Source organism: Lacerta agilis, chromosome 1 (genome assembly GCF_009819535.1).
Source record: "Lacerta agilis isolate rLacAgi1 chromosome 1, rLacAgi1.pri, whole genome shotgun sequence".
NCBI lineage: Eukaryota > Metazoa > Chordata > Lepidosauria > Squamata > Lacertidae > Lacerta > Lacerta agilis.
The window spans coordinates 77,440,158-77,450,382 of NC_046312.1; the positions used below are offsets into that span (position 1 = coordinate 77,440,158).

The 10,225-nt window shown below is 42.0% G+C and overlaps 1 protein-coding gene across 1 annotated transcript; it reads right to left on the reverse strand.

The window, feature by feature from the left end:
• Window positions 1–948: 948 nt before the first annotated feature.
• On the reverse strand, window positions 949–9,795 carry PSMD13 (proteasome 26S subunit, non-ATPase 13). Its single transcript, XM_033156601.1, has 13 exons — window positions 9,581–9,795; window positions 9,022–9,100; window positions 7,319–7,353; window positions 7,128–7,183; window positions 6,033–6,076; window positions 5,556–5,642; window positions 4,168–4,339; window positions 3,788–3,867; window positions 3,577–3,702; window positions 2,975–3,037; window positions 2,645–2,725; window positions 2,231–2,347; window positions 949–1,759 (listed from the first exon to the last, which is right to left on the reverse strand). The coding sequence occupies exons 1-13, from the start codon at window positions 9,673–9,675 to the stop codon at window positions 1,664–1,666; spliced, it is 1,131 nt and encodes a 376-aa protein (XP_033012492.1). The 5' UTR covers window positions 9,676–9,795; the 3' UTR covers window positions 949–1,663.
• Between the last annotated feature and the right edge of the window lie 430 nt (window positions 9,796–10,225).

Below are 10,225 nucleotides of genomic sequence, written 5' to 3' on the forward strand. Positions count from 1 at the left end.
TATCAATTAACTATCACCACAGTTCTCATCAATTTAGAGAAAAGTGAAAAGGACGCTTTTCAAGATAGCCTTTAACATTGGTGAGCACCCTATTGTAAATGAATGCTATTTGTTGTTGCTGTTGTTCAGTCGTTCAGTCGTGTCCGACTCTTCGTGACCCCATGGACCGGAGCACGCCAGGCACGCCTATCCTTCACTGCCTCCCGCAGTTTGGCCAAACTCATGTTAGTAGCTTCGAGAACACTGTCCAACCATCTCATCTTCTGTCGTCCCCTTCTCCTTGTGCCCTCCATCTTTCCCAACATCAGGGTCTTTTCTAGGGAGTCTTCTCTTCTCATGAGGTGGCCAAAGTACTGGAGCCTCAACTTCAGGATCTGTCCTTCTAGTGAGCACTCAGGGCCGATTTCTTTGAGAATGGATAGGTTTGATCTTCTTGCAGTCCATGGGACTCTCAAGAGTCTCCTCCAGCACCATAATTCAAAAGCATCAATTCTTCGGCGATCAGCCTTCTTGATGGTCCAGCTCTCACTTCACTAAATAGACTAATGCTATTTAGTCACCATAAAAGCCTTTGCCAGAGAAGCCTTTGTCATTAGATGCCCATTTTACCTTCAAACATGAAACTGAAAAACTGTCACTGAAATCTAAAAGCTTTTTAAAATAGAATTTGACAATGTGTGTATTCAAAAATTAGAGAACACAGCCCCTTTCAAGATCAACTCCAGAGTCATCCATTGCTGCTCTAAGACTGAGAGCAATACTAACATCGAAATCATGCCTTCCATAGACATGTGATTAGTAATATTATTATTTAAAACCCACTGATCTCTGAAGGGCATAAACAAGCTGCTAACTCTGGTTTTGTGCCTCTTATAATAGGACTGCTGCTCAATTCAAGGACTGCTGCTCAATTCAAGACTCAGTGTAAAGCATACCAACAGAACTGCGCAAGAGGGAAGGCAGAGAAGTTTATTCCAGCAGTTATTTTACTGCATCACACTTCAGGATAAAACGTTCATAAAAGACAAGAGCAAACCCAAGGAGAGTATAAAAACAAATCCATTAAATTTATGATTTTATTCTTGGAAACTCACTGATGGGGTTTGAGCAGTTTCCTCTACTGCAAAACAGAGGGAGACTAGGGGAAAGAGGCATTTGTTCTCATTTATGCTGCCTTTGGACTGGCAGGGAGAAAGGTCATGCTCTCCCCCCACGTCCGTCTGAAATGCCCAATGACTGAAGATGGCCCTTCCTTCTTACACCCTAAATGCAAAATGGAAGTCCTGCTGCCATCCCACTGCGGAGCTAGTGACCTCTACCCTTTAGCCCATAAGCCCCAAACATCCTCCATTGCGGCAGCCTCACACCAAGACCGATTAATCCACCATGAAGGAGTCCTTATTGCCTTTGGTGGCAGCAGGATGGGAGCTCCCAAGGAGAATGCTAATCAAATGGCTTAGCAGGTAGGAGGGAATTCCCGACTCCAAGCACCAAAGGGTTACACAGCAAAGGCCACTTAGTCCTCTGTACAAGCATCAGAAAAGTAGTTCTTTCCCTCCTCCCCTAGCCCCCCTTTTAATAGAATTCAGTACAGAGTCAGTGGTCAGGGCACTGCCAGTTTCAGCAACAGTACAAGACATTCCCTCAGCCAGTGCAAAGTCCTCTATGTCAGGACATCGTGAGCTTGGTGCTCCACCAACATCTCCATGCTCTTCACATCTGTGCACCAGAACTCCAGGCGGTCTTTCATGCCCTTTATCTAGGAAATAAACCCACAAGCACTTTAGGAACTTGGGACTCAACACATACACAATGAATACACACAGACAAAATAAGGGCCATGAAAGATAAAAAATTTAACCATTCTGCATCAGAATGTCTCCTGCAACAGACTACATTAAAATCCTGTTTTAGAGAAAAGATAAAACTGCAATCTCCCAATGGTGTGTATTATTGGTTTGTCTTAATGACAAGACGTTTTTGATAGGGAGATTCAAAGTGCCAGAAACAAAGTAAGCATTGTGAAGAAAACAATTATTCAACGTGTCATAAATTTGACACGTGACCTTATAAAGCTGTTTCTGCACTGAATTAAAGGAAGACATATAAATGCAGTGTGATTAATCAAAGAAACCACACCCTTTCTCCCCAGAAAGCTGTTCCCCCCCCTAAGATTCCATGTCATGCTTTAAAAGGAGTGTTGCACTGAGATTTCAGCAGCAGTGATTACCTGTTGTAAATCCAGCACCCGTGGTTGGACCCATGTCATGTGAACTTTTTTATCCACTTCATCAATACTGCCTTTCACCAAACCCACTGACAGGGCTTTCATCACTAGCAGCTCCACCTGCAGGAAAAGAAAACCAAGAGTCCCTTACTGGCTTTAGAGAAACATATCCAGTTGTTTCCACAAAAATCACTGCAACTTACCAGTCTGAGTACTTGCTACAACTCAAAAAGAGGCATTTAACAAATAGAGAAAGGGAAAATGTCCAAGATCATGGCTGCTGTAAATGCATATCTGGAAATTTAACTGCACCAATTTTAACAGGGATTATCTGAAATGAAAATGTCTTTGAAAATGGAATGACCCAGAGTCCCAGAACATTTGGTTCCCTCATACAGAACTGCAAATGCAACTCACCTCATTTACAGTGACTTTGGCACTTTTAGCAATCTCTTCAAAAGTGAGTTGCCTGTGGTTAGCTGGTCGGGTGAAGGTCATCTGCAGTCAAGTAAAACTAAAGTTAAAACCAACCACGGCTTATGTGAAAAAATGGTTCCCAACATAGTGATCAGAAAGCCTGATTTCCCCAGCTTTGTTTGCCTCTGTGCAAGACATTATCTGAAAGGTGGAGTAGATCTTCAATAGCATACTGTATGTTACATTTCAATACAAATAAAAACCTCAGCCCCAAGTGAGAGCCACTACAGGGCAGGACCAGGTTATATAATTTAGCATTGCTAGACTTACCTCCATGAGGCACAGCAGCTGGATCTTCTGTAGAAGAAGAGCTTCATTTGCAGCCAAGTCTGGCTGTAAGACATGACAGATGAGAACTTTAGTTACTCCAAAAATCTTACTTTGTTTTCTTTTATTTAACAAGATGCATGCAACACACAGAAAGCGCTCATCATTTCATTTGTCTTGCTTCTGTGTCATGAAACCACAGCCTTAGACCTACCATTGTAAATTGTTCAACAGAAATGTTTAATTTCTAAATGCAACTGTTAAGATTGATTAAAACCAACATCTCCTCTGTGGGAATGAGAAAATGAATGCTACTACACAGTTCAAGACATCTGGCAATGCATCTGTTTCAGAGCCTGGATTTTAAATTGAAGTGGGATGCTTTGGAGTTATTTGGACCTTCTTTGAAGCAGATCCTTCTGAACTGGCCTGGTACCAAGGCTTAAGTACTCTAAAATAGCTAATGGGGGAACTCTGTCCTGTTGCCCCAAGGTTTTTTTGAAGACTGAATCTATACCAGCTGTTTTCAGAAGTGCATAAGCTTTACTTTCCACTAGCAAGTCAAAGAGAAAGTACTTATTTAATCAGTCAAACCAGCCACCTACCTGCTGCCCCCATGCTGACTTCAAAGCCTGGAATTTTTCCACATTGCCACTATTGAAGGCATAAAGCGTGTCAATCAACCATTGTCTGTCAGTGTTCCTCAAAGACTCCAGCACTGGGTGCATAAGCTGAGGATGGAAATAAAGTAGGACATTGAGATATAGTAGTTAGCTTCTGGTTCCTGAACATTTTTACCAATTAAGTTCTACTTACCAGTTCCCCAAAGTTATAGACGCCTTCCCCAAGGAGTCCTGCTAACCCTAAAGTAAAGGCTCTCTCCTGCTGGTCTGCCACTGAAAAGAAGAATAATCTGGGTCAAGCAACAGTCTGAGAGACCACACCCCATTTTAGCACACACACACACACACACACACACTCCTACCTTCAATAAAAAAATGTGTGCATTCTATATACAAAGGTACAATAAATTATTTGTCTTAGGCCTATTTTCCTGAGATTCCAGGTTCCAACAACAATAATCTTGAGGATAATTTCCATTTCCCCCTCTACACAATAAATTAAACCCATTTGATACAGGTCTCCACAGCACAAACAAATGCAGTTTGCTCAATATGGGAAGAAAAGAGCATTACCTGGGAGATCTTTGACATCTATACAGCCCAGGAACCTTAATGCATCCTTATAATAAGAGGCATGATTCCCAATTGTCTGGTAATACTTGCTGGAGAGATCATAGAAACGGCTGTGAACAGATGTCACACCAGGAAGATTATTCAGCATCTCTTCAACATCCTCAATGGTCTCCTAAAGGGAAAAGGTGATACCAATCCTTAAAATCCACATGTATTTTATATACATACACACAAAAGCATGTTACAATACCTTGCCTAACAATTATAAGCAATATTTGAAGAGAGAAAAACACACAACTCCAAAGAATGGCATGATCACATTAACTTAAGGATCAGAACATATTTGTTATTTTATTTCTGCTGGTACTAGGACTTGACCTGCTGAAGTCTCAACTCTGCTGAAGAAACAAATCCACAACTGTATATCCTTGTCTGCTTGAACACTACAACTCCTAATAGTGGTTTATAAAAAAATGAAACAACCTCCATTATATAAATTTAATAACCTTGTTAATTGCCAAAACAAGTTTCTAAACAGATGTTTACAGGTTCGAAAACCCTTATTCTTTGCTTGTGGCAAACTGATAAACAGCTTTCATTTGTACAAAGTATGAATACATTGCAAGATGTTTATTTGAGACTTTTGTGAACAGTTTCTAATGGGCCATGGATTATGTTACTGGATTATATCAGCAAAAGAAATCAAACCAAAAGTATCAAGAGTCATCTCTGGCCTTCAGAATGGAAATAATAATGCCACTTGTCAAAGGCACAAATACTGTTACTGCATACTCAGCATCTTATTTGAAAAAAACTCAATACAGTATCTTATCAGAAATATTAACAACACTTTTGATTATTTAAATTGTACTGTACTGTATTGCATTTCCAGTAACACAAAGTGGAACACAAGAAGCAAATAGAATTTAGTCTCCTCCACACATGCAGTACTGGAGAGAAGTAGGTCCACAATATTGGTAGATCCTTGCCTCATGTCCAGTACAATGGCAAAGACTCTCAATTGTTTAACAATGGCAACAAAACACCTCTCCCCCTGTGACAATGAAGAATGTTTGGGGGTAATCAGGAATGGATTTTTGCATGGAAAGAGAGCAAACTCAGCTCAGTTCTGGTACCCAAAACAAATCATGCTGATCAGCACCTGCTCAAACACAAAATGTCCTTCAATTCTAAATTTATGTCTTTTGCACCTGCCTCCAGCTAATGGCTTTTCAGAGTACCTATACAGGCCTGAAGTCTGCCCTCTCCTATGTTAGAAGCTAAGGGCTAAAAGTTGAAAGCTGCACAAAAATGCAAGAGCTGTCCAATACAGCAAATTCAAAAAAGGTTTTGTTAATATGAACAAGAAAATATGTATTTTGTCTCACCTTTGTGACTTGTAGATCACCAATGTTTAATTTCAGAGCTCCAATGGCAGTTTTACATAGAATCACGGCTTCATCACTGCTTTTCACCTGCAGCCACAATACAAAATGAACATAATAAAATGGCTATTGTTTCAAATAGCAATGAAACTAGTGTCTGTCAAAGAGAGCATAAGTAGTCAGCAGTTTTCCCAAATTTGACTGTATAACTATCCTTGATCATTTTCTTACTGGCAATGAAACATAGCTTGTTGGCTAGTTCAGTAGATGTGTTATTAATTTATATTGTATAACAGAATATACAAAAATTGTAACATAAAACCTATAATTGCTTATTTTAAATCAACAGTTTTAAGTTTACACCCCTTTAAAATGAGTGATAAAAACATCAATGAATAAAAATTAGTAACTGCATTAAAAACAATTCAATGCAAGCGGATCAAAGTACTATATAAAGTATCTGTCATATATCATACTTACTTTTTCTCGGGTCTTTTCCAGAAAAGTAAGAGCTACATTAGGATCTAAGGAGGTACAAGCAAGCAATTACATTAAGATTCACATAACCTCTTATTGGATCCTATCATGAAAGTTTTAGAACTAAGGACCTGACTGAATGATATTGTCCTTGGGGAGAGGAGTAGAGGGCTTCAAGGCATGCTTCCTCCCTTCGTTCCAAGAAACAATGAATGACAAAAATTTAATGTCCCAAAGTCAGAGGAGAGCTCATGTTCAAAGTAACATGAGATCTCCTGTTTGATCATTCCATTTCTCTCTACACTGAGAGGGAGTGATTGTGCAAGCCAAATGCCAGCTCCCAGATACTTCCTTGGATCACTCCCAGGGAGAAACCAGCACCCAAAGAGGCCTTCAGTCTGTCAAACTCCTAGGATTAGATTCTCAAATTCTACATTAATACCGGTACATCTCTGCTAGCCTTATAGCAAAGTTAAGCAGTATTAATGGCTAGTGTCCACAAAGACTGAAATGTGAATAAATCCCTTTCTCCAAGACTGAGTAGTTCAATCCTTTGTTACTTTCCTAAAGGTCTTTTTTTTAAAAATAAGAATTTATTGGATTTTGATAATAAACATACACAAAATACAAACACATACACTACAAAAAACTACATTAAATACACACAAACAAAACACTTATTTACTCATCCTTATCCTCTTTATAATCCTAAACTTGGGACTTCCTCACATCCTCTCTTTTGCGTTCATTTCTAATCTTCTTTAGTAACTTTGTAACATTGTAAAATCTACTTTCTTACATCTAATCTTAATCTTACAATTATAATCAACATATCTTAAATCTTAAATCTTATCCTTATCAAGCAAAACATCAAATTCCACATCTCAACTTCTTTTATCCTCTCTTCACTTAACTTTGTTATACTGTAGCCTATATTTCTTCTGATTCCAATTTCAAATATAAAAAATCACATCTTAACAAATACCTAAATGTTTCTTCCATTCTCATAGTCCTAAGGGTCTTATTGTTGGCCTCAATTTCCCCCCCTGAACCACTTTCATAATGAAAGATAGCTATGATAAAATGAAGATGTTTTACCTGTCATCTGTCGCACTACATGAAGAATTATCTCTACAAGGGACAAAGGGTTCACCCTGAAATAAAGAGATGGTAACATGAACAACTGAAGTTTTAACAGCAATTAAGTTTAATAATGAGTTTTAGAGTTAAAATATTGATCTTAAGAATGTAAGGTATTCCCTAAATTTTAAGTATTTTAAAAGTTTTACCTGTGTTCAAACTCACTGATAAAGTTCTCATAAAGCTGTAAATCAAAGAAAGAGGTGGTAAGTGTAGCAGTACAAGTGTGTTTTGGTTAACAAGTCAAGTTGATCATTAGTACATCTAGGATGCTACCTACAGTTGAATTAGCGTGTGTGGAATTCCTTGCAATCAATATTAAGCCCCTGGTCAGCAGCAGGCCATAACACCTTTGTTACAGCTCATGCCTTGTCTGGAGTGAGAAACATCAAAAACCCAGGTTTGAACAACATGCCAAGCCAAACCATGGGTAACACTAGTAGGCCCAGAGAAAGAGCAAAGCAGATGTGATCTCTCTCCAAGAGTTCATGCATTTACACTAAGCCACGGTTTAGCTTAGGTACGCTGGCTTGCTCATGTCCACAGAATGGAAGATGGCAGGATCCCCAAGGACCTGATCTACAGACAGCTGGCTTCTAGCCCCAGGCCAATTAGCAGACCAACTCTGTGCTACAAAATGTCTGCAAATTATGTGACATGAAGGCTGGCAACACCAACCCTGCTCTTACCAGTAAAACATTTTATCCTAATAATTCATTTGAAATCTATCCTTCTGTAACTGAAACCAGTCAGTCCTGCCCTCTAGGTATAACAACTATGTGATCATTTCTATGTGAGAGCCTCTATTTCAACAGTGCTGCCATGTGGTGGACTCTGCCTCCTTGGAGGTTTGTAAGCAGAGGCTGGATAGGCATCTGTCATGGATGCTTCAGCTGAGATTTTTGTATTGCAAGGGGTTGGACTAGATGACCTTTGGGTCCCTTCCAACTTCTATGTCCCCTCTCAATCTTCTTTTCCAGACCAAACACATCCAGTTCCTTCAATCTTTCTTGTTTTTCATACAACTGTCTGTCTTGTTGTCCTCCTTTAAAGCAATCCTTCATTCCTTTAGTATTTTCTAAACTATAATACAGGGTGGGCTGGATCTATAACTGGCACATCATCCACGTGCCGTTTTGACAGGGGGTGGGGCTACCCACCTGTCAATCACCCAATGTAAACTTCAAACCATGGGAGTAGGCACAGACTTATATCTGCCATTAGTACTGTGGTCTCACAGTACGGCCTGTTCTTTTGATATGCTTGGGCTTATTTCTGATTTTAGCACTTTAGTGCTTAGCACCAAGATAGGAGAAAGGAGATCCCTTATTTCCAGTCTTGACAAATAGCACTTAGATTGGAGATAACATCTTATCCATGCCTGATGTCATATGGTGTCAGATGACTGACAGGTGGGTGTAGTTTGCCAAACATGGCCTGGTGATCAAAATTCAGAGGACTGGTAGGCCTAACTAGGCCTGGAAGCAGAGGTTCCCCACCAATGATTTAATCTGGCAGTTTCTCATTGCAATGTCATCTCATACCATTTTGCATCATCTGTTTAGAGCACCAGCATTATATTTACAAAATGCACCCTTTCACTCCTGGAAAGAATAAAATTGTGATCCCCAATACCAAAAAAGCAATACAGAAGTCAACAGAATTTACAAAGCAAAAAATTAGGGACATAAACTACAAAGCCCTGGAAGTGATGTGTTCAGTGGAGTTTCCCTAAAAGCCTCATCATTGGCAACGTTTGTATTCATAAGAACCCATGGGTATGCACTTACCCTACTCTTAATTTTGTTTTTTCTAATTTGTGGAAATTCCAAGAATCTTGTGAATTAATTACCTTGATGAGTCCATCTCCTTGGGCAAAGCAGGGGTCTTGCACAAAGTCCAGAACCTGAAGGGTCAGCTGGTGCCAGAGTCTGTAAAATATACACACATGACAATGGAAATGGCAAAGGACAGGCTGTCAATTTTACAAAATGAGGGAGAGCAAGGGAAGAGTACAGCAGCCAGGAGACCACCCTCAACGGTGTAGTTACCCAAATCAAACACGAGTTATATGAATAGAAGCCCTTGCACAACACACACACACGTTTTGGCAACCAGGCCAGAGCAGAGCCTCAATGGAGACGGCCAAGTGCTTCACACTTCAGACCCTGTTGTGCTTATGCCACCTTGGCCCAGGCAAGCGACGCGTGCCTATCCACCATTTTCCTAAAGCAAGCAGCCTGCCCACACATCTCGGGAGTGAGGCCCGATGCACCAGCTTGCTGAACGGTGGGGTTCGGCTTTAAGAGCAGGATACCCCCCCAGCGGATCATCCCCATAAAGAGGCACAGAGTCGCCCCTTCCCCAACTCCCGCAGGCTCCCCCCGTCACCCCCCCCAACCCCGCCTCACTTCTTGTTGTAGAGCTCCTCCAGGCGGTGCCACACGGCGGCCTGGCCGGGCCCCGAGCTTTGGCTCTGCTGCAGGAAACCCGGCACGTCCTTCATGGCGAGGCCGGGACCGGGGAAGCAGCGGGAGACAGAGAGAGCGGTTCACCCTCAGGAGCAGGAACAGGAGGCCGGGCCACCCTGCCGCCGGAAATGCACACTCACTTCCGGCACATTCGGCGCGGAGCACGCCGGGTACCGTATTGGCCTCGCTCACCGCAGCATTGCTTCTCGATCTCGCTCCACGCGCGGGGAGGAGGGGCGAGAGTTCGGGAGGAGGGTGGGCAGGCCCGCTGGTCGCCATGGCAACAGCCTCCGCTTCGCGAGCGAGCCGGCGAGCTTCTCTCGGGCGCCCCCTGCAGTCGTTGGGTGCCGGTTGCCATGGCGGTCCGCCCCCGCGCGTGACGCCGCTCTTTCGCCTAGCGTGGTGAGGGGGTGGGGTGGGGCTGTTGACGTCACTCGCCACCGCCTCGCGCCAAGAGGAGGAGGAGGAGGAGGTCGACCATTGCAGCTTCGTGAAATAAAATATTGCTCGCTATACCTGTCGGCGGCAGAGAACATGTTTCCCATGCCGGATGTCCCTGCCGTTTCCCCCCCGGTCAGGCTTGGG